The sequence below is a fragment of the Barbus barbus genome (assembly GCF_936440315.1).
Source record: "Barbus barbus genome assembly, chromosome: 4".
Taxonomy (NCBI): domain Eukaryota; kingdom Metazoa; phylum Chordata; class Actinopteri; order Cypriniformes; family Cyprinidae; genus Barbus; species Barbus barbus.
This window is the reverse complement of record NC_136732.1, coordinates 19,452,399-19,478,220: the sequence shown is the minus strand read 5'-3', so window position 1 is coordinate 19,478,220 and position 25,822 is coordinate 19,452,399. Positions and strand designations below refer to the sequence as shown.

The following is a 25,822-nucleotide window of genomic DNA, read 5'->3' as shown; positions in this document are numbered from 1 at the left end:
ACATTTTTTGTATAAAAACCTATATAAAACCAATTTTTTTATTTATTTATATAAATTTAAAAAATATCATACATCCTCCAAAAACTACACAAATGTGGAGTAAAAGCATTATTATACAGAGTAAAATTACATGTGTTTAAAAAAACTATTATTTTGTTACAAAATTACATTTTGTTGCCTGGGGTCTCTAGAGACCCCGAAGACCATGAGTGCACAACCCAAAATGAAGACGGCATAAGGGTTAAACCCACAATAATAAAGTGATGCAAGTTAATAAAGCCAGACAATACTCTGAGAAAAAAAGGCACAGAAGATGTCACTGGGACCATAATCTTTCAAAGATACACGGTTGTACCTTATTTACCTGTAAAGAGTGTGTTTTAGTACCTTAAAGGTACATATTATTACCTAAATGGTACATATCAACACCTTTTTAATAGGTACTTCCCCAATGATGCTTTTGTTTCTGAGAGTGATGTTTGAAACAATCTAAATGATGTCAGAATTTTTATTTTGGTTGAATTATGCCTTTTAAATATTGTAAGACATATCATAAACAGTTTAAACAGAAGTCCTGACAGCTCTTCAGTGGTCTGAACATGTGAACAGTTACTTCTTTATGCTTGTGAGACGGTTCCTGAGGGCTTGGATCCTCATCAAAGCGTCAGTATTTGATCAGAGCTGTGGTCATAAGACTCACCACAGCGTCTGCAGCTGAAGGAATGCATTTCTGCAGGGGGGTCTCCCCTGGGATGCCTATCATCTGTGAGGGGCAGGCATTCCATATGTGCTGTTCACGGACAAACAAACACACATGAGCCCTTCTCTCTTCTGCCCTGTGATTTGTGAGGAGTCAAGAGTGTGTGACCTGGTGAGGGTCAGGGGCGCTTTCCACATAAACAGTAGCTGAGCGGCATGCTGCCCTTTTACTGGGCTCTCCTGATGACTTAGTCAATAGGAAGGACACATCTCTTCAATATCTTAATGATTTCCCCAAAACAGCGCTGAGATTAAATGGAGGCTTTTGCTTAAAAAAATTACAAATCTGACATCAATTCACTCTTAAGTTGTTCCAAACCTGTATGACGTTTTTTTCCTTATTTATTGAATATGTGATTGTGTGAATTCAGTACACTGACAGTGACTACTGCTAAATAAAGCACACAAATATGTGAATCAAAAGACATTTGTGAATCATTTGTTTTGAAGCAGTGAATCAAAACGTGTATAAAACTCCCAAAGTCAGTGCTTTGTTACAGCATAACTGTTTCGAAGCGTCTTTAATTTCAGTGGTTTCTTCGCTAGGGTGTGATGATCTCTGTGAACCCGTGATCCAATGTCTATATAGTTTTACCTGATCTCAGATCAGTTTTAGAAATTTGTAGACATTTTTAACAACAAATTTGTATAATATAAATTAAGAGTTGTAGTTTTAGTCTGTTATTGACATGTTTAGCCAAGCTGTTCAAAAAAAAAAAAAAAAAGCCCTACAATCCAATAAAATAACTCCTATTATACACACATTTAATGGCAGGCTATTGGATGATTTGTTAATTGCATTTAATAGACTGCACATTTAATAAAATAAAATATATATATAATATTACAGTTTTTCTCGATTGCTAACACGCTATAACTGATTCATTTGACCCAATTTTCCAAACCATTCATACAGTTCTCGAAACAAAGACACGTTTCTTAAAACTTTCAACACATTTCACCTGTTTTCACACACGTTCCAATTTGCTCAGTGGTTTCTGCAAAACTCTACACAAGAACGGCATCATTTTGCACAGGTTTAACCATGTTCTCATTCAGAAAACACAAACACACAATATAACTACCTCAAGAATCACAAAATGAACTCAAACAGAACACATTTATCCATGTGTGAACATTAATTAGCAAAACTGATGACACACAGTTCAGAATCTCAGGATGATATGAACAGGAGCACAAGTGATTATGTGTTTTGGAAAATGAATCCTGGTGGTGGGAGATAAAGAGGAATAGGAGAAGAAAAGAAAAATGAAGGGCATGAGGTCAAAGGTCATTTGGTCCTGATGAAATATAAAGTGTTATAGTTGACCATGTTCTTGTGCATGGACTGACCATGAGGGAAAATGGCCTACAGGCTCATCTACAAGGTTTCAATACTACTTACACATATGATATAATTACAGTACACAGCAGCAGTACTTCAGATCATTATTCTATGTACTGTAAAAACTGTAGCACATGTTGTACACCCTCAAACTCATTACTGTTGAACTTACTCCTTACATGTACTCTACATGTGCAGAACTGAGAGACGACTGTGCAGGGGAGGCAGAGAAGTCTTTTTTCAGAAGACTAAGAAACTGCAATAACAAATAAGGACACTACCAATACTATAATGAAATTTGGCTGAGGATGCTGAATGAATTAATGAATTAATTTATTTATTTACTTACAGTACCTGACAGTATATTCCAGTGTGTGTTTACTGTATATTCAGTTGTTTGGTCTTTGAACTTTTCTCTTCTAGTGCTTTTCATCTACTGTAAGATATCTTTGCAGTCGTGTAATGAAATTAAACTTTTCTTAAAGTTTATTGCTGAATTTTACTGTATCTTCATACCTTTATTAATGCCGTATACTGTAACAGTCATTGACTAGAAAAATGATTCCTATTACCCAAAAGGAGGTGTTTGTAACAGTGTTTTGAATTGATCTCACTAGTGTGTTTATAGTTGTGAGAAAATGGTGAATTGTTTCATGAATTGTGTGTTAGCAATTGAGAAAAACGGTAAAAACAAAAATATTGCGCCCTTCTGATTAGATCCGAATCATTTAGTGAAGCACTTGTTTCAGCTCATTCAAAGTTTCAAAAAGCTTTGTTTCTCCCATCATTACAACAAAGTATATGCGGCTTACTGATCATTTTTGTGCTCTGATAAATTTTTGTGAAAATGGCCCAATGTGCAAAATATTTTAACAGTAGAATTGCACTGTGTTCTCTCCTATGCACCATACAGTGCTTCATACTCCAGTCCAGTAGGTGGCAGAAGTGTTCACCTGTTTTTTTTTTTTTTATTGTTTGATGGCAGTTGACAATCCAACTTAAAATGATATTAGCTGTATCCAAAATTGCTTTTTCTATACCATTGTAATGCACTATTTGAGGGCAAAGCCATTTGTAGTGATGTCGGAGCCAATAGTGGACATTTTCGAGTGCACTCAGTCATCCTCGTAATGCACCACAATAACCAGTGTACAATTAATGTACACTCAATGACTAGCCACTGAAAAATACAAGTGCACTTTGAGCATAGCACTGATTGAATTCCCACCAAAATCTTGCCTAAAGATGGCATCTGTGGCATTTCTTCCACACACAGTGTCTGAATTTGCACCAAATTCTAATTCTATTTCATTAACTCCAAGCGAATATATTAGTAAACTAATGTTATAATGAATGAGGCTATAAGGGCCATTTTTGGATACAGCCATTTATTCTCCTGAGAGAGAGAAAAAAAAGTCATCTAAAACAAAGATTCTTTAGAGTAGCTACTTAAAAATCTGATATTTCAGTATGAACTCACTCAATTTATTTATTATTTATTTTTTCTAAAACCAAATAATTTGAGCTATGCTATCTGCATTCATTTTATAGGTCTGTAATTTTACTTTATGTCAACATGGTCTCACTTCACACAACATGGTTTTTATTTCTCCTGCTGATTTTTAAGAGAAAATACGAGACAAAGTTGACACTTAAATTAAGCATATCTGAGAACTCAGTTAAGTCTCATGAGCTATAAAAGAGCAACCTCTAAGCAATAAAATTAACCTCTGGGTGCCCTTTCTCTCTGCATTTCATGAGAGGTTAGAGGACTGTCATCTTCAAACAGAGCTGAGGAGCAGGAGGCCAGTCTGTCAATCGGCCAATCAGAACGTTCGAAACATGTCTTTTGCCCCTTTGCTCTGTAGGCACATGTGATCCTGCTTTTGAGGGTACCGACAGAGGCAGGCAAGCTGTTGCCATGGCTATGACCAGGCCGCTGTCTGTTAGGGTAGGGCAGCTGATGGATTTTGCATAGTCATGTTCAGACAGCAGCTGGGGCTCGTAAAGCTAATATAGCTCCCATCTGGACTTAGTTACCCTATTGTAGTGAAGCATATGTCCATCTGTTGTACATGTATATCCGTGTGAACGCATACTTGTGTGAATCTGTGTTTTTGTGAAAAACACATCCACATGAAGATGTATTTTAAATCAGAACTTGAGTCATAATGTTGCTTTGGGGAAGATTATACTTATAAACTGCTTCATATGCTGTTGATTATGGCTTGGGAGAAGAAAAAAAAAGTTCTGCTGAAATGTCCCATAAGGCAAAAAAATATAAAAATCTGGCAAAAATATATTTTAAATATAAATGCATGGTGTAAACAGTGAAGCTCAATGGAATATATTTTTAAATATATATTTTATTTTCAATATATTTCATTTTCGCCATACATATCAAAATATATTTTAAAATGTATATTATTATATTATTTATACGTTTTTTCTTTAGATGTGATATGTGAGTGTATTTTCTTGGATTGAAATATGGAAGGCAAAATATTTTTTTTAGCTACACATAACAAAAGCATATATTATTCCTATTTTATATATTTACTTTTTTTAAATATATATAAAAAAATACAAAAAATCTATTGGAAGGAAATATATATACTTAAATATATTTTAGAAAATATATATACTTAAATATATTTTAGAAAATATATATACATATTTTTTTTTATTAATATATATATATTTTTATTATTTTTTTTCTTCTATAAGATCAAGTCAAGAAAGCAGGTAGCTAAATTTCAGGTTGCAAAATGCAAGACGTGCAAGATGAGCCAGAGCCAGGAACTATTTCCGCGTCTTTCTACACATGAAAAATCATTGGATTTTATCATTCATACGGCTCATTCCAACACAGGTGGGGTGATTCATGATGCTTTGACTGTCACAAAGAAGTGCACACAAGAGCAGCCTGTTGTGTGACCTCTGTCAGGCACAGGGTGGGAAAAAGCCTGTCAGAGCTCCATCAGGCTGCCCTCCCTGTCATGCTGTAGTCTGGTCCCATCTGCACCATATGGCACATATTCACAAGCCTCTGAGAGAGTGGAGTCTCACTTCATCATTATGTAAATGGAGATGCTGAGATCGGTGGGGGCCTTGCATACAAGGCCGAAACTTCAGCCTCCGCTCATTATTATGCACACAGGACAGAGCAAACAAAGACACAGCATAATGACGCAGTGGAGAATGGAAGCCTTTTAAAAATGGAGACATGATCGGTGCATGTTTGGCTTTTTTGTCTAGACTCTCTTGAGAATGAGAGCTTTTAACCCTGAGAGAGGACTGAGATGTAAACAACAAACTAGGGTTTGAAGAAATCAGGCCTTAGGAATCATCTGGGAACACACTTGAGTTGTTTAGTGTCCTGTGTAGCTCAGGTCCGTGTACGTTTTGATAGTTTTTGATAGTTTGTTTTTCAATTTGAAATTAAATAATCATTTTGATTCATTTTCGACATTTTGGGTAGTTCTGATGCTATGAGCCAGTTTTGATGACTTTGCAATAATCCTAAATATAAACTAATAATTAATGATCAGGTATAATTACAGACTTGTCACAGGACTCGTAAACCACTTTGGATAAAAGCATCTGCTAAATGATTAAATGTAAATGTATAAAATGTTTTAAAAAATTAATAATGAAAAATGAGCGCACTTTTCAAATGTTTGTAGGTAAGATACAAAAGCTCCGACATGGCGAGGATAAATATAGTAGAACGACAGAAAAAGAGAAAATTACCCGTCAAAAAAAGATTTATTTTGCCCACTCATTTTAGTTTTTTTTTCGCTTAGCTTCACCGGAGCGGCACAAAACAAGTGGCCCCTAAATGATGTCATGCGGTCTATAGAGATGTAGTAGTAGAGGTATTTACATTTTGACAGCCTAAAAACATTTCATTCACATGAATGACAGTAAATAATTAATTAACGAAATGTATCGTATCCTAACTGCCCGAACTTAATCGGATTTGTCATAGTTATTTTTTTACAAAAAAAAATATCTGGGGGACCCCCCTAAATCTTTTTTTTTTTTTTTTTTTTTAATCTTCTCATCCATTCTGCGCTGTTTATGCGTAGCGCTGCTTCACCATACAGATTGAACTACGCGCACAGCTAAATAAAACAGGCTGGGTGCTGATTAACATTTCTGAAATGAATCTTTCTGTGCCCGATCTAGGACCTGTCCCATACAGCAGCAGAGGACTATTATTTTGCTGAACGAACCAAAATAATATGCACTAATGACGTCACGGGCTCAGATTTGGTTGGCCAATCGGCGGAAAGGGGCGTGTCATGACCGCCCCCACAAGAGGAAAACGAATTTTGAAGTAATTTATCCATTTTCTACCCGTGAAACAAAAAAAAAAAGAAAATCGAGCCAAAATCTCGTTTTAAATAGGCAGAAACGAGAAAACAGTAGTTTTTTAATTTGTTAAAAAAAAACGACTGTTTTCTCGTTTCTGCCCATTTCATTTCCAATTGAAAAACAAACTATCAAAACGTCTCATATGTCTGGTTGTGTTTCTCAAAGAAGCATTTTATGGGGTGTTTTGTGAAGGGGTCACACTGATCTGTGACATATACTGGTATAACGTATAGCCTGATTGTTTATAAGAGGAAGACGAATTCAGTTGGGCCCCTTTTAGATTTTACTTTTATTTATGGAACATAATATCGCTTCAGCGAAGACCAGGGTAGCTTGCTTTGTGTACAGTGGGAGTGTCAAATGTGTCATGTTAAACTCCATCTGAAGATTCTATTAAATTTGAAAATTAGAACGTATTTGGCTGTCTAGCTAAAGCAAAACATTAGGTTATGGAGATTAAGAGCATCGTTTAAAGGTCAATGGAGACAGTTGAGTTGATAATGATAAAAAAGGCCAGTAGAAACTTTTGTGTGTGAGTGTGTATGTGTGTGTGTGTGTGTGTGTGTTTCTGCTCTATTTCAGCCACCATAGGGAGCATGCAAATATGGAGACGGAGATGTTTTGTTTATCCTTAATGTGTTGAGTATCATAAATGGAAGGACTTGTACAAGTATGTGAGCCATGAATTGTAGATCTGTCACCTTTTCAAAAACTCTTCCCTTTTAGATCCAAATAAAAGTATTCATGTGTATGGGTGTGTGTCATCAACACCAAGTGTTGTCCTTGTGCTTCAATTTTGTGGTACCTATTTTGGTTTGACGCCATTAGCAACAGGGTTTTTCCTTTCACAGATTAGGCCTTTCATGTATTCGTTATGAATATAAGTAAATGTTTGTCGCCCTCTCCTGGCCAACTGTATACCTGCCTGACCCTCATTTTCTGTTAGAATTGACTATATATATATATATATATATATATATATATATATATCGCTATAAGGTACTCGCTTTAAATTCTTTTAATATATTCCTATATATATATATATAAAATATATATTTTTATATATTTTATATTATTATATTTTATATATTTTATATATATCAATATATATATATATATTTTATATATATATATATATATATATATATATATATAAACCAAAAATATTTTGTTACATAATGTTATAAATAATGTAAAAATATGTACATAATGTTATATATTTATTTTGGGGTATTTATTTACTTATATTTGGTGTTAGTGAAAATTTCCTCACATATTTGAATTTCTTGTGAATTTTTCTATCAATTTGTGTCATGAAAGCAGGTGGCTAAATTTCAGGTTGCAAAATTCATAAATATATAGTGCTTAAAAATGTGAGTGTCAGGAATATAATAATATTGCATGTGACTGGGGGGATTTTTTTTTTCTATAATTTTTTTTATAATTCAATTTGACCCCAGAAAAAAAAGCATGAATGAATACAGCATCTAAGGTTTGTACACCAGTCAGAGAGTCTTACCACATAACAATTAACTGCATTTATTCATGGTTTATATTAAAGGTCTCGGAGACCCGAACAGATACAGCATGTTATCAAGTTTGTAATCGGTTTTCATAAGATTGGGACAAGTAATAACGATGCAGAACATGAAGGTCAGTAATGGTTTCACTGTGAAAAGCGCTGCACTGATGAAATCTGTAATATTGTGATCACACCGTATAATGATGCCAGACAACATCTGAACATATGAAGGTTGCCAGGAGAGAAATACAGCATATGTGTGATGTTGGTGACTCAGATGTTGGTGACGTTCATCTCCTCAACAGATTTCCCCCTGAGGCATAGATTCTCAATAAAAAATGTATGTATGGTAATAAATGGAGAATGAAATTTCAGCCCATGCTGATGTGTCCACAAGTGATTTTCTCTGATGAGAAAGTTTACAGTATGAGCACATGCAGCCAACACAAATACTTGACACAGACTTTGATGAGAACATACAGAGGTCATGAAACATGCTACATTTACCAAATTAAACCATATGTTTTATAAATAATGCTGTTTTAAAAAGCGATATAGTGGATTTTTTCGTTCTCACTGCATCAGACAGTACAACCTTACCCCTAACCTCCACCATATTACCCCACTGAACAATTCATTTCACACTCCTTGACCCAGTGCATTCATGCATGTGTGAATTCAAATATGCACTTTGTAACACCTTCAACTGTGTTTTAGAAATACACTATCTATCTATCTATCTATCTATCTATCTATCTATCTATCTATCTATCTATCTATCTATCTATCTATCTATCAATTCAATATTTCTTTTTTGGCATGACTGTAAAAAATACAATATTGCCAAAGCTTGAAATATATATAGAGAAATATAATGAAATTTTCCTCTAATTTTCAATAACAATGAAAATATCAAAATAATAGAATAAAAACATTATAACAATATAAACTTAAATAAACAGTGTAACAAGTAAGAACTTGTGTGAACATTTCATACCACAGTGTTTAACATATAAACGCACACAGACTGAGGGTAACTGTGGGAGACAGTAGGGAAACACACTGAGGTCAGACATAATACACACGCTTTGGGTAACCAGCTCTTTTTGTGTCTGCCAGTCTCAATGGCTAGTCTGTGCTCACTGAGCCTGTACTTGGTCAGGATCTGTCTCTGCTTTGTGTCTTTGACACTCTGGAGATATTTTTCTAATTCATATTTTAATTTTATAGTTTGATAGAGTTGTAATTTACTTTGTGTTTTGGTGAGAAGCAGTGCTGGTCTGAGACTGGTTAGTATTAGTAGAGTTAGTCAGGTTAGTAAGTCTCAGAACCAGCTGACTGAGTGGACTCTTTTCAGGGTTCAGTTCTTGGGTTTGTAGTGCTTTAAAATGTAGCGATTCTATGGGACTTGATTTTAGATGCATCCAGAATTTGAGCGATCTTTTTTGTATATTTATAATCAATGGGAAAAGGTCTAATTCTGCCCTGCATTATTGGGTGTTCTCCTTTGTAATTTTATAATCATTTTGCAGAATTCTGTGTGTAGGGCTTCCGACGGATGTCTGTTCCATCTAGTGTAGCTCTGATCACTGAGTGATACCCCAAACCTCACTTCCATACAGCACTATGGGCTGAATTACACTATCAAAAATTTTACACCAAAGTGGAAGTGGTATTTCAATATTTTGGAATTTTTTCTTAATTGCGTATAGAGCTCTTTGAGCTTTATCTTTGAGAGCATTCACTGCCATACTGAAACTTCCCGATGCAGTGATGATCAGGCCGAGGTAAGTGTACTGCATCGTGTGTTCTAGGGTGGTGCTGCCTAGACTGAACTGGTATCTGTGTTCCTGACATCTGGGCCTTTTCTACCTACCTACCTACCTATCTACCTATATGTCTGTCCGTCCGTCCGTCCATCTCTGTCTGTCTGTCTGTCTGTCTGTCTGTCTGTCTGTCTATCTATCTAGTGTTCTATCGTTCTATGTAAATGTGAATATATATCAAAAAGACTCACATACTTAATTTCAAGATTCCTACAAGCCTGAAGCAGGCTTCACCAGAGAGTGGCTGATATCACTACAGCATCGACATTAGAAGCAACACGATGTGTCACAACACTTTGTTTGTGTGATGTGGTTGATAGTTCATATTAGCATTCTGTTTAGACCCCCACCCAGTTCCAAGCCATTTGTTGTCACTGTGTGTCTGGGCTTGTGGTACCCAAGAGGCACCTCACAGCCTCATATGAGATGTAATCTAGCAGGATGGAGCCCCTGGCATGCATGAAGATGACAGCGCGCTGTGATCAGAATGCCGCTGTGTCCTTCCCTACTATCTCAGTGGTGGAGGAGGGCGTTTAGGGTGGGACCCCCGGCCATGTAACCGCCTGGTCAACTGATGAGAATCCAGAGCCAGGGGCCATGTGTGTAAAGACACACACACACTGAACTATACAAACTATAAACGATCACTGGCAGAGTGTAGAGTGGATAATAGAAGAACTGTTTGATTTTGTTACTTGCTTTGGTGCAAAGTTTGAGTGATATTGTGCACAAGACCATGATATTTTATTCATGAACTTCAAGTATTGTTAAGGCCTAGGTGGTATAGAAATTCAGAGTATTCTGCAGCTGTAAGCAGGGACATACATTCGGCCCTGATGAGCTTTAGCGAGCCATTGTGACTAAATGCAGACAGGAAATTCCTGAGGGCTGGCAGATTTGCTGGCAGCCCAAACAGACACCCACATGGATAGTTGTTTAATCCCCAGTATCAACAGCCAGTCATTCACCGCTACAGAAAAAACATTGCAAAACGTCACATGGCACCTCTCGCTCATTGCTGATGTCAACAATTCCTCTCCGCCAGCTCCTACAGGAGTCCCGGGCGGCTGAAATACGGCCATCAAAATCACATTATCTTCCCCCAGATAATGTATACACTCCATTGGCTGAAAAACAAATCCCGTGATTCATTTCAATAGTGATGTTTTGTGTTGCATAATGAGCGATGGATCATTAACCACATCATTATTTCCATATACGGTTTCCATTATATCTGCAATTGTGGTTATGCAACTGGTGAAGCACCTGAAATGTTTAGCCGGTGATTCTGACCTAATGTTATTTGTGGTTGCCTGTCACAAGCCTCCCATGTGGCCTAAGGCAAAGCTATTGTATTGCATTGTATTTCTACACTACATTTTTTTCTATGCATGAACCTGCCACACACAAAAGCCCATTTTGCAGCCTTGATCCTGCTAAGCTTACCCTCACGTGGTGTTGCCCTCTCTTTAAATGACCCCTCACTGCCAAAACACATCCAGCTGGAAGCTGATCAATAGACGGCCCTGCGGACAAGATGGCATTACAGGTAAGGAACAAACCGTCTGCTAGCCTGCGAACAGAATGAGGTCAAATTTGCTTATTGTGTTGAGTAACAGCTAAGTATTTCCAGATTTAGTGATGCTAAAATGAGCTTGAGCACATAAATGGAAAGTTGCTGATTTGATTAAAGCAGATTGTGGTCTGGCATAGGTCCTTAATTTTAAGAATTCAATATTTGATTTAAAATGCATACCTTCTTCTCCTCTAAGATGGTAGTGTGACTCTCAACTCTTCTGCATAGCTCATCACTCTCTCTCTCGTTCTCTCTCTGCAAGCTAAACTAATGATGCTTTAATTATTTTCAATGTGGCTGCACTTAAAGTAATGGGGGCATTAAAACAGGCTCAGTTTTGATCCAAAGAACACTACCTGTAAAACTATACAGAAATTAACTTGCTTTCCTTTCCAGTGTCATTGAGAGGCTTTTATAAACAACCAGTGATTTTTGGTAAGGTTCCACATCTGCACTTTTCTAGTTCACAGATACTGGTTGCTGCTTGCCATATATGTTCATATACGCTGCATGAAATCTCACGCATATCTGTGCAAGCAGTAACCGGAGTCTGACGCCTAGCAGTGATGAGCACAGGAAGCGTGACGAGTTTTGCAATTCCCCTCGGTTACTCAAACAGTCCTCGCCCTGTGGCTCCAAGCTCTATGAAAGTGGCTCATAATCCAGATAACAGAGCATGCGGCACAGCATAGAAGCACATGAATGTCTCAGATAAAACAGGTGCTGGCCAATGGAGCTGAACTGATAATGCGGATGTAGGCAACGTCTCACCTCTGCTCAAACGAACGTCATCCTCTAATGTACTTCCAGTCATTGCTGAGTTCAATTTTCTATGTCTGCCTAAATTTTGCCAGCTAGCAAAGTATTTTCATACGTTTATTCGATATCTAAACTGCTTTCATTAGAAAAACATTAGAGAAGCAAATACTAATAGCACATTGTTCTAACGAAGGAGGGTTATAGATTTCAGATAGTCTTTAAAACAACAATTTGTATTGATTTTTTTATTGTTTGTGCTTCATATATTTTGCATTTTCAAACTGGGATTTTGCAATTATTTTTTATGCCTAGCACGGCAAAAAAAATGATGGGATTTCATTCAACAGTGAAGGACGGGATCAGTTACTTACAATCCTTGCAAGCTATCTGCATGAAAAACTACTGCTTGCTTGATTATTAATGTCATAGATAGCTTCAGGCTACAGAATATTACTTTAACGTCTTCATTTCTTTCTTAAACGGTGATAGCGATGCAGTAAAACAAAGGTCTATTAATTCATGATGAAGTTGGAGATGAGATTCCTGAAAGGAAGCCTTTGGTAATTGGATAATTATAGCTCCTAAGCACCCTGAACCGTAAATACTCTACATTAGTGATAGATCAATGCTAGACTTATACTGTATATCTGCTGATATTTGGTCATCTGGACATTATCAGCATTGGCTTCCACTTGTGTCAGTTCCAGAATCTACCAACAGCCAAGTCAATGTTTGTGTATATATATATATATATATATTGTAATTTGTATTTGTGTATGTATAAATTATATGCTGACATTAATTATATTAGCCTCTAGTTATCAGTATTGTCTCTAAAAGTACTCTCTTCTATTCCGTGAAAGTGATGATGCTTGTTATTTTTTAATGTTTTGAATCAGTTTGAGGCATCCTGTCCTGATGGTCTATGTCCAGGATGGAGTGTCATCCTGAAAGGAGAGACCCCAGCAAAAGCCAGCAAGTAAGTCTTCAATCCCTCTCCAGCTAACAGGGAACATTCTCAACTAACGTTCTGGCAAGCTTCTCTCAAAGTTGAACAAACACTTTCCCAGCAATGTAAATAGAATATTTGTTCAAAGCTATCTGGTTTTTGATAACATTATGAAAATTTAGCACAAAAAAAATTGTACATTATTTATAGAAAGTTTTGTGGAAATATTTTAGTTTAATGTTTGTCTAGACATTACTACTAAATAGTTTTGGGTGGTTTGGAGCCTAGGTCTTCAACTCTGCACCTGGAAACCCACTGTCCTCCAAAGTTTATTTCCAGCTTGCTTCATCAAACTTATCTTTGATTTTCCAACAATCCTGAAGACCTTAATTAGCTGGTTCATGTGTGTTTGATTAGGGTTGGAGCTAAACTCTGCAGGACAGTGGGTCTCCAGTTGAAGACCACTTGTTTAGAGAACATTCAGAAACTTTCCCAAAATGTCTGCAAAATAATCAAATTGAACACAGAAACTCTGAGTATGAATAACTCATACTGATTAATTACTCATTCATCAGGTTCTTAATAAAGAATAACTGCAATGAAACCAACTCCACAGCTGTAATTAAAGAGAAGTATACATGACAATCATAATGTGACAATCATATGAGACAAGCACATGCAGCAATTAATGTATATGCTATTTTATTCATAACACCAAATGGAAGAGATTTCTCCTGGGATCCAATCAGATGTAGTTCAATTATTATTCCTATATAGAAACATACAAGCTAAAATATAATCTGGGTCAAACATGATTTTCGCCCATCATTTCTCGTTTAGCATTCACTTGTAGGAGTGTGATGGAGAAACGCTCAAACGCAAGTGCCTCATCTTAGCGCAATGATAGCCCTTCAAGCAGCAGTCTCAGGTTCAGAATTGGCCAAAATGATTTGTTTATTAAAGTGTGTGTCTTTCTCTGTCCTCAAGGTTTGAGATCAATTTCCTGTGTGACCGCGATGACAGAATAGCCTTCCATTTCAACCCACGCTTCAGTGAGTCGGATATCATCTGCAACTCCTATATGGCCAACCACTGGGGGCAGGAGGAGAGGTGCAGTAGCTTTCCCCTCGGGATAGAAGAGCCTTTCCAGGTGATCAAGCATAACGAGCACATTTTTATTGACAAAGTATCATGAGCAGCAGGAATTATGTTTGATTATGAGTGAGGATGATTTAATCAGCATTGACTTCTTGTCTCTCAACAGATTGAAATTTACTCTGACGATGAAAACTTCCATGTTTACATTGACGAAACCAAGGTGATGCAGTATAAACACCGTGTGGAAGACCTGAAGACCATCACAAAAGTTCAAGTGGTGAATGATGTCAATGTCTCCTCTTTAGAGATCACCAAAAAACATTTTTACTAAATGGTGGGCATAATCCAAACAGATGATTCATTTGGAGCGAGCCTTGTGTTTGTTTATGGTGGATTATTGTTTTTTGCATTTCTGTTTACACAATACTCATAATCATCATCTTGGGTTAATTATCCTCTGTAAAGGTGTGATTATTGGCATTGGCATGCCTTACCTGAACTCCATGTTCATATGAATTTGTGAATACATGGAAAGTTTGAAAAGATTCCTCACGGACTCATCTGGGTGACTCAGAATGTGTTTTTCCACAAAATCAATGTCAAAAATAGATTCTCAGATCCATCTGGGTCTGCTTATGATGAAACATCTGAAGAAATCAATACTAAAATATGCTTACACAAATAAATATACTTTATTAATACATATGATATGAATTTACATTTCATTGACAAACAACAAAACACCAATAGCCTTGTTCTACTGTGACATCATGTATTCTCAAAGAACTCAAAATATGTTTTACTTTGTCTTTGTACATAAGCATTTTACTGTAGCAATAAAGTTTAAAATGATACAAAGTACACATGATAATTAGAGAAACTGACATAAAACTCTTAATATTAAACCAGTTTTCCAATATAAAACATGCTTATAATGAATAAAAATAAATACATTCTAAACTTTCTCTCTATATAAGTCAATAAATATATTCCTTTTTATACATACTTTATACTTTACTGTTCAAAATATATGGATTGAGGGTCTATTTGATCAAAAAGACAGTAAAATTGTGAAGTATTATTAATTTAAAATAACTTTTTATTTGAATGTATTTTGAAATGCTATTTATTCATATGACGACAAAGCTGACTTTCAGCATACACCAGTCTTCAGTGCCACATGACTCATCAGAAATCATTCATATATGCTGATTTGCTGCTCACAAAACATTTCTTATTATTATTAACATTGAAATATGTTGAAATATATGTTGATTTTAACTAATGAATAAAAAGTTAAAAAAGAGATCTTTTGTACTTCCAGTTTTGATTAGTTTAATGCATCCTTGCTAAATAAAAGAAAAGGGAAATAAATCTTATTGACCCCAAACTTTGAGCAGTAGTATACAGTGATAAGTGGTCACAAATCTTTCTTTAATCAATGATAATGCAGTGTGTTCTCATTTTTGATGAGGTCAAAGACTGGTGAGAGTGCTGATGTGTAGCCTTACAGCGACAGGCAGGCTAAATATAGCTCAAACAAAGTGCATGACATCATAAGGGCATCACATCATATAATATTACAGCCTAAAAACAGCTGATAATAGAATGTTTAATTGCAGGCTCCCATTGTGGCAACTTACCCCACACAATGTGAGAAAGTAAATGTCTATGTAAAGTAAACTTTCTTCGATAGCATTTATGCAGTTAGGGTTAGGGACTTTAAGCTGTGCCTATAATGAACTTTAAAAAATAAGCCTTACCAGCGCAATATCAAGTAAAAATAAGTGTCTCGATCTGAGGCTGTGACTGCATTTGCTTGGTGGTGCAGCATTTTGTGGCTTACAAGCAGAGTGTTGTCACAGTTTGTTTAATGTCTTCAAAGCAGGGTTTGCTTGTGTGGACATTTTTTTTCCACTCATACTCATTAAGTTTGGACCGGTGGATCACACACGTGCTGATCAATACCATCACTCTGGACTACGCTATTGACTCGAGCTCCATTGATCAAACTGTTTGGTGGGCTTGTTTGTTTTGTTTTTAGACATTTGTGCGCATGTGCTTTTTGTTCTATCACATTATTATGGCAGCGGCTATTTGCACTAAGTGCAAATACCATATTTTTTAGCAATAGATGCTATTTACACTAAGTGCAAATAGCTATATATTCTATTTACACTGTTAAAATAGCAAGATTTTCGACTATTTATAATACTTATTGCAAATAGTGGCAATTATCTGCACCTCAGTATTGTAGTACATTATAAAACAGTACGCAATAATAACGTATTGAGTGTAAATTATAGTTTTAATTCAGATTATTAAATGGATGCCACCTTATTGGGACAATCCCTTGTCAAAAAATCCTATTGGAATTTCAGTTTATCCTTTAGGATCTTACTGGCTTCTTAGAATCCTATTCAACATTCTGATTCATTTTAATGGAATTTCACTTTGTCCTGACATTCTAATTGATTTTCATGGCATTTTACTATGTCCTGTAGGATTTTATTTGATGCTTAGAATCTTATTGGACATTGTGTTTTATTTAATGGGATTAAAATTTTTCCTATAGGATCTTTTATTGATTTGTATCATAATTGGACATTGTGATTTTTAAATGGAAATTCAATTTGTCCTGTAAGATCTTACAGTGCCTTGCGAAAGTATTCATACCCCTTCATTTTTTTCAAGTTTTATGGTGCGGCCTTATGTTAAACTGCTTTAAATTACTTTTTTCCACATCAATCTACACTCCATACACTATAATGGTAAAGCAAAAAAAAAAAAAAAAGGTTTTTAACATCTTTGCAAATTTATTTAAAATAAAAAACTTAAATGATTCCATTGCATAAGTACTCATACCCTTATCTGGGACAGCTGGAATTTAGCTCAGGAGCATTCATATTGCTTGTAGGTGTTACTAGCCTTTGAGTGAAGGTAACCTGAGGCAAATTCAATTGAATGGGTATGATTTGGAAAGGCACATACGTCGTAATAAAAGGTCCAACAGCTGATAATGCATATCAGAGCAAAAACCAAGCCCTGGTGTCAAAAGAACAGTCTGTAGAGCTCAGAAACAGGTTTGCGTCAAGCCACACATCTGGGGAAGAGTTCAGAAAAAAGCTTCATTGAAGGGTCACAGAAACATGTAGTCTCTGTTAACCTTAATGGAAGATGTTTGGAACAACCAGGATTCTTCTTAGAGATGGCCTCCTTGCCAAACTGAACAATTGACGGAGAAGGGCTTTGGTTAGAGTGGTGACGAAAAACCTGATGCTCATTCTAGTTGAGCTCCATGATCATATGTGGAGATATAGGAGAAATCTACAGAAGGACCAACATCTGCAACACTCCACCAATCTGGAATGAACAGTATTATACACCTCAAAGGGAAATCAAACTGATTTACGATATCAAATTATATTGACTGTTTGATGTTTTATTGCTCTGTTTTGTGATGTGATTGTATTTGCTATTATTAGGTTGGCTTGAGAAAGAAAACTGATCTTCTACTTAAGCTTATTATTATTCTTCTTAGCCAAATTTTTGAACGCATCTCCTCCTAGAGCTTTCAAGCTAGAACCACCAAACTCAGCCCAGCTCTTCAGACTGGTCTCACTTAGTGTGCTATATCTTTTCTAACTGATCCGACTTATAGTTTTCATAAAAATCATAAAAATCCCATAGACTTACATTCATGGAATGTTCAGATGAGCCAAGACTATTCAAACTCCAACTGTCAAAATTCAAACTGAAGCCCATTAGACTCAATCAGACTTCCCTTCTATGTACTATTTCTAATCCATTCAAACTCATTCAAACTCATCTATCTAATATTTCTAATTAATCTATCTATCCTAGCGACATGCTAATCATGCTAGAAACATACTAACAATATGCTAGAAGCTTGCAAATCATGCTAGCAACATGCTAATCATGCTAGCAACCTGCTAGTCATTTGCTAATCATGCTAGAAACATGCTAGTGACATGCCAGTAACTTGCTAATCATGCTAGAAACATGCTAGTGACATGCTAGTGACTTGCTAATCATGCTAGAAACATGCTAGTGACTTGCTAATCACGCTAGAAACATGCCAGCGACATGCTAGTCACTTGTTAATCAATGCTAGAAACATGCTAGCAACATGCTAGTCACTTGCTAATCATGCTACCAACCTGCATATGCATATAACATGCTTATTTCTAATTAATCTATCTATCTATCCTAGCGACATGCTAATCATGCTAGAAACATACTAACAATATGCTAGAAGCTTGCAAATCATGCTAGCAACATGCTAATCATGCTAGCAACCTGCTAGTCACTTGCTAATCATGCTAGAAACATGCTAGTAACTTGCTAATCATGCTAGAAACATGCTAGCGACATGCTAGTAACTTGTTAATCATGCTAGAAACATACTAGCAACATGCTAGTGACTTGCTAATCATGCTAGAAACATGTTAGTGACTTGCTAATCATGGTAGAAACATGCTAGCAACATGCTAGTGACTTGCTAATCATGCTAGAAACATGCTAGTGACTTGCTAATCATGTTAGAAACATGCCAGCGACATGCTAGTCACTTGCTAGTCATGCTAACAACATGCTACTCACCTGCATATGCATATAACATGCTTATTTCTAATTAATCTATCTATCTATCTATCCTAGTGACATGCTAATCATGCTAGAAACATACTAACAATATGCTAGAAGCTTGCAAATCATGCTAGTCACTTGCTAGTCATGCTAACAACATGCTAGTCACTTGTTAATCATGCTAGAAACATGCTAGCAACATGCTAGTCACTTGCTAATCATGCTACCAACCTGCATATGCATATAACATGCTTATTTCTAATAAATCTATCTATCTATCCTAGCGACATGCTAATCATGCTAGAAACATACTAACAATATGCTAGAAGCTTGCAAATCATGCTAGCAACATGCTAATCATGCTAGCAACCTGCTAGTCACTTGCTAATCATGCTAGAAACATGCTAGCAACATGCTAGTCACTTGCTAGTCATGCTAACAACATGTTAGTCACTTGTTTATCATGCTAGCAACATGCTAATCATGCTAGTGACATGCTAGTATCTTGCTAGTGACTTGCTAATCATGCTAAAAACATGCTAGCAACAATATCTATGTAATCCATCCATCTACATTTTCAAACTTCAAGCTTTTACAACTGCTTTTAAACTTTTAAACTTTAAGGCTAGGCTTTCTCAAGCCAACCTAAAGTTTGTCTTGACGAACTTTTTTATCTAGTTATTATTATTGTTGTTGGTACAGTAAAGTGTTATTTTTTATATTCAACCTCTGGTCTCCTGGTATAAGCTTTATATCTTCCTCCCCAATTCTTTCCCCGAGTCTAGAACTGGTCTAGTGGATATTTGCATTGGAGGATGCAAGTGCTGTATGTGTGTGTGTGTGTGTGTGTGTGTGTGTCATCAATCAATTATCAGTGCCTTAGAAATGTTTTGGCACTAATGCTGTGCTGCACAAATCACCTCCCATGTTGTTTACAATGTTACTGCAGGTTTTGCAACATACAATGAACAATGTCTACATCAGGGTGAATTTAAGCAAACTGCAAGTACTATTTGTTAGTAAAACAAATGCAGTGGAAAAGTGCGCCTTTAGAATAATAATTTTATAAAATCCTATAGGAATGATCCTACAGGATTTTTATGTCTTGTCCTATAGGACTATTCCTATCGGAATCCTATAGGAATGGTTCCAAAATACGATAGAAATTCCAATTAGAATCCTGTACAATTTTCCTATTGGAATCCTTTAGGATTTTTTGACAAGGGATAAAGCCCTCCCTACACCTACCCTAACCCTACCGGATACTTTAATTTACAACTTTTTGATTATTTCCTTCATTTTTATTGAAAATAAATGCCTTTCTGATGTGATATGAGATTTGAAAAGGGAGAAAAAAGTTCGGCAAAAGACAGATTCGAACTCGGGTCGATCACATCAAAAAGCATGTGTTTTACCACCTATACCACTGAAAGTGATGTTAAATGTGTGTCTTTTATTAATGCAATCACACGTTAGTAGGCGGAGTTAGTGTTAATAGCTTTTGCCAACAAGGCAGGCTATTTGCACTTAGTGTAAATAGACACTCTGTATTATTATTAGTGCTGTCAAACGATTAATCACTTCCAAAATAAAAGTTTTTGTTTACACAATATATGTGTGTACTGTGTATATTTATTATGTATAGCCTATATAAATACAAACACATGCATGTATATATTTAAGAAAACTATGTTATGTTTATATATTAAATATATTTATATATAATATAAAATATAAGAATATAAATGTACATGTAAATATTTTCTAAATATATACTGTATGTTTGTGTGTATATATACTAATATATACTAATTATTATTATTATATAATTGAATGAAGCAGCTGGTCATGTGATCTCACGGAGGCACCCATGATGTTGCGATCCGCTCCATGTAAAAAAAAACAACAACAAAAAAAACAACAACGATTTTTCTTTAACAAAAATGTTTTTGTAGTCTTCATCTCATGCGAATATGCAAAAACCTATTAAAAGTGCTGTTCCTTTGGTTATGTGTACAACTTTTTAAATTAGCAAAACATGGTGAGTGCCGCTTTAATTACACAGCCAATAGACCTCGGTGTGTGCGGAGCGATGAGGTGAATGAGAAAACTGCTCCTATCACATCAGAGACACGCAGCAGCTCCGCCTGCAGAGAGTCGTGTGTGCCGCATCCACAGACGCTCATTTCTTCCCATCAACTGGAGCTGAATCCACGTTGAACCCAGTCCTTCCTCTGACTACTCATCACGCGCTCGCACCTGCTACTGCGCACATATCGCCGGTGTGTATTAATATTTCTCAAATTCATTCATTTTGATGCAGTTTATGCTATATTGTGCATTCAATAATTACTCTAATGCATGACAGAAGTAAATAAAGAGAAAGTGACTTAACTTACGAAGACAAACAGGGGAAAATTTGCTTAAAAACTGCTGGATTTTCGACACAGTATGTAATACACGCAATTTATTCTGTTTAAGCAGCTAGATTTAGAGATTTATTGCGGCTCCAGATCATTCGTTCCTAATAGTTTGCGTATAGGCTCAGTTTAATCTTGCTGGATTTTGAAGAAAAATAAGCATGCAACATTAAAAGACAGAGATATGTCATATTTATTATTGTTAATCAGTTCTAGCCTGTGCTGAGAGTTTATTTGAATTATTTCTGAAGTACAATAACACAAATGCCTGTTTTCTCTAGTGGTTTTGTTTGTTGGTTACAAATGTAGCTCAAAACTGTCTGAAATTAGAGTAATTTTGCAAAATGGTGCCCTTAAGAACCATCATATATCACACACAATTTATCCTGCTAAGCAGCTGACTTAGGCTATTGTGGTTTGCATAATTCACAATGTAATCTAGGATGACAAATAAGAAGATTGTAGAGAAAAATGAAAATGTAATATAATGTAAAAGACAAAGTTATTTGTGATATCATTAATCAGGCACTGTATTTTAAGGCTTACAGTTTAGTCAGTGCAATTGATTGGATTTCTTGTGATCTTGTCATTTAATTTCCCTCCTAATGTGTGTCATGTTTCCGTAGAGGGCGGTTGGCTAAATGATGGATTTCATTACCTTACTCGTTTTGGCTGAAGATGAAGATGCCTTGAGCTTTAGTAATCGACTCTGGGATGTCTGAAGCAGCCTTTGGATTCTAACTACCACATATCAAAACATCACAAATATCCCCCGAACCTTTACGAGAAACAAAAGGAATATGAATTTCACCGCAGGCTTGCTGAAAAAAGAGCTTTTGCTCTCAAATGCCTTGCTCTCCTTGAACGCCTCTTTCCACGGTGCCGAGGACTTCGCAAATGATGTTTTCCTCCACCAGAGTGGAGAGCTGGAGAGACTGCTGCTGCTGACAATCAAAGAGCCCACCACTATCGCTCTCACTGTGATGTATTCATTATCATTTGTGGTGGGCTTCATTGGAAATCTCATGGCCATTCGAATGCTCACCTGCCAGAAGAATAAGAGAATGCAGAGCATCAGTGCCACCCAGAGTTTACTCATCAACTTGGCAGTGTGTGATCTGATGGTGGTTTGCATCTGCATGCCCATCACGCTCGGCCACACCATTTACACCGTATGGGTGTACGGAGACGTCCTGTGTCGGGCCGTCCCCTTCATCCAGGCCGTCTCCGTGTCAGCAAGTGTCCTCAGCCTGACCGTCATCAGCATCAACCGATACTACAGCGTTCACAGTCCGCTCAATTCCCTCTCGTACTTCACCCAGAAGAAGATCTACATCACCATCGTGTGCGTTTGGATCCTGTCCTCGGCTATTTGCGCACCTTTACTCTTTATGATCAAGCTGGATGAGATCCACTTAATCGACATCGCCGTGCCAATCTGCAGAGAGCTTTGGCCGCAGGCGAGACTCAAGCAGGTCTACAACGTGCTCCTCTTTGTAGCTCTCTACTGCATCCCCGTGACCTTCAACCTTATCATCAGCTTTTTGACGGGAAGGAAGCTCTGGAGGGCTTCTCATCATTTCGATGATTTTGATCCACACAGCCAGGTCATGCACGCTTCACATCTGAAGATGCGCAAGAAGATCGCCAAGGTGGTGGTCACTTTGGTCCTCTTATTCGCCATCTCCTGGCTCCCGCTTTACGTTGCAGACATCCTGATTGACTGCGAGATTCATCCACCTCACTGGGTTCTGCAGAGTCGTCCTTTCACGCAGTGGCTGGGCCTCACTAACTCCAGCCTCAATCCCATCTGCTATTGTTTCTTGGGTGATTTGTACCGCTCTGCCAGAGCAGTCAGGTCCAGGTATCATCAGAGAATGCTTTCCGTCCTTCGATCCTCCAGTTCTTTTAAACTGTCCAGTTTAATTTCTCTCAAAAAGCAAAAATCTGGCCGGCGACAGGGTGCCGTGAGCCAGGTGTCGGTGGAAACTCTTTCTGATCGGTGTTCCAACAACAGCCAAATGGTGTCTCTCCAAAGCCTCTCAGAGAAGATGGTGTCTACAACCAATCCTGAGTTATCAAACTTGTAGTCAGGGTGCATAGTACCTAAAAAGATGCAGTGCACTTATAGGGATAGTTCACCCAAAAACAGCTTTTGTGTTCTACAGAAGAAAGAGAGTCATAGAGGTTTTATGAATGTTCACTTTTGGGTGAACGATCTCTGATCATTTGCTTTGTAGTATTGTCAAAACACATGTGATTCTGATGACTGGATGCAACATCAGCATAGTTTGTATTCATAACTAACTTTCCAGTTAAAATTCATCGTTGCATATATTGTACATGAATAAAAGTTGCTTGATGTAAAATGGGACTTCCTGTAAATAAAGGACAGTTCTGTATAGACATCACTGACACCGATTGTACATAAATGCCCAATTAAGGCCTGTTCACACCAAGACCAATGTTTGCATGCGAAAATTCAGTGCGATAAATATTTGAATTTGAATGAACAGCTGTTCAGACCAAAATTAACATTTGTATGCCGTTAATGCGATATAATCTTTTATGGGGAGATGTTCTAATCTCTTTTCAGTTGGACAGCGAAGAAAACTGGCCAACCAATGAGATTCACACTTTTGGTCACATGCCCAAAGCCACTGCTGTTATTTGAAACTACTACTTTTGTCTCTGTACTCTTGTATTTGGTGTTGTTTGATAAACACCATAGTGAATACAAAAATCTGAACATTTTGAAAATATGTATTTTTGACGTTGATTCTTCTTCATGTGTCAGAAATGGAAAGTTGAGCAGCACTGTTTTGTTTACTGAAGAAACCAAGGTATTTCTGTTTTTCTATAAGCACCATCTACTGTTAGTGAATTTGTCTGTCTGCTGTTCTTTTTTTTTTTTTACTCATTGGTCTGAACAGACAAATCGCATGTAAAAATAGGACCAAATTTTCTTATAGAACAGTTGTGTTGTTATGGACAGGTCTTTGCTTGCCACCAGAAAGCAAGAGTGGTTTATTTTAAATCTGGGGTTTTCAAACTGGGGGGCCCACAAAGGCTCCACAGAAAAAAAGATTTTACAAAAGATATAATTTAATTATAATAATTTAATTTATAATATTAATTAAACATGTTTAAGACAATAATCTTAAACACATTTACTGAATTGCAAATTTTCTTAGTTTCATTCTGCTTTCAAATTTTTTTTTCTATTGACAGCCAAGTTTAAGTGAAAACAAATTTGCAAGTTTTGTAAAAATATGTATTTATTACTAAGTGGACATCTCTCTTTCCTTATAATTTACATATACTACTTTATATTTGTATCTTTTTAAAGAGGTTTTTGCCACCATTGCCTTTAACTTGAAGCTATTAATGCAAAATTAGCTAATGTATAAAGCTGCTAAGAAAAATGGTTACTATTATTATTATTGTGAAAAGCACTACTGTAAAAGAAAATAAAAATGCTAATTGTATTTTAATATTGGTTAGAAAATAAAATTTCTTCTAGATATTTAATCATTTGCTTTGGCTCTAGTGCATTAACAATATAAAAATCAGTTATTTCATATTCTATTCATTATTCTATTATCTGTTATTTCACACATTTTATATTTTTCTCATACAGTGTAAATATGTATAAAATATATGCCATTATGTTTTAGGAAAGGGGTCCCTCACAATTATCATATCGGTGTCCTTGACTTAAAAGGTTTGAAAACCCCTGTTATAAATTGTGGATACAAAAAATAATAATAATAATAATTAATTTAAAAAACTAATCTTTAGTAATTGTAAAGTGTTTTAAATAAATTTTCCATACTATCTCTATAATCATATACACGTGCATTTGCATTCACAAAAAATTCCTACTTGTTCAAGAGTTTCAAGAGTGCATGAAAAAAATGAAGGTCAGACAGAATGTAAAGGTTCTAAATGCCTTGTGAAGATTCATTGCAATTCGATGTCATTAAATGTACTGTGCTTGATTGTGAATAATCATTACATGCCTTCTTCAATAAAAATCAACGTGAATAAAATCAGAGATATATATATATTCATTAATTCTGTTTTGTAATTTTTTTAATCAAAATGTTTGTCATCTCAGAAAGTCTATATTACATATTATGTAAAAAAAAAAAAAAACTTTTATGGTGGATGCGATTAATCACATTTAATCATTTGACAGCTCTAATATATATATATATATATATATATATACCTGATGCCTGCTACAGGTCTCAAAATACTTGGGACGGGGGCATGTTTACCATGGTGTAGCAGCTCCTCTTCTTTTCAAAACAGTTTGAAGACATCTGGGCATCGAGGTTATGCGTTTCTGGAGTTTTAGTGTTGGAATTTGGTCCCATTCTTGCCTGATACAGGTTTCCAGCTGCTGAAGAGTTTGCGGTCGTCTTTGATGCATTTTTTGTTTAATGATGCACCAAATGTTCTCTATAGCTGAAATATCTGGACTGCAGGCAGACCAATTCAGCACCGGACTCTTCTACTACGAAGCCATGCTGTTGTAATAGCTGCAGGATGTGGTTTTGCATTGTCCTGCTGAA

The 25,822-nt window shown here is 36.2% G+C and overlaps 2 protein-coding genes across 2 annotated transcripts; both read left to right on the top strand.

Annotated features, from left to right (window-relative positions):
• Positions 1 to 11,369: 11,369 nt before the first annotated feature.
• grifin (galectin-related inter-fiber protein) lies at positions 11,370 to 14,545 on the top strand (the record flags this gene model as incomplete). Its single annotated transcript, XM_079414282.1, has 4 exons — positions 11,370 to 11,381; positions 13,067 to 13,146; positions 14,104 to 14,266; positions 14,381 to 14,545. 4 exons carry the CDS (start codon positions 11,370 to 11,372, stop codon positions 14,543 to 14,545), a joined length of 420 nt encoding a protein of 139 aa, XP_079270408.1.
• A 7,497-nt stretch (positions 14,546 to 22,042) lies between these two features.
• LOC306868824 (QRFP-like peptide receptor) lies at positions 22,043 to 23,332 on the top strand (the record flags this gene model as incomplete). Its single annotated transcript, XM_079415206.1, has 1 exon — positions 22,043 to 23,332. The coding sequence occupies one exon, from the start codon at positions 22,043 to 22,045 to the stop codon at positions 23,330 to 23,332; it is 1,290 nt and encodes a 429-aa protein (XP_079271332.1).
• Between the last annotated feature and the right edge of the window lie 2,490 nt (positions 23,333 to 25,822).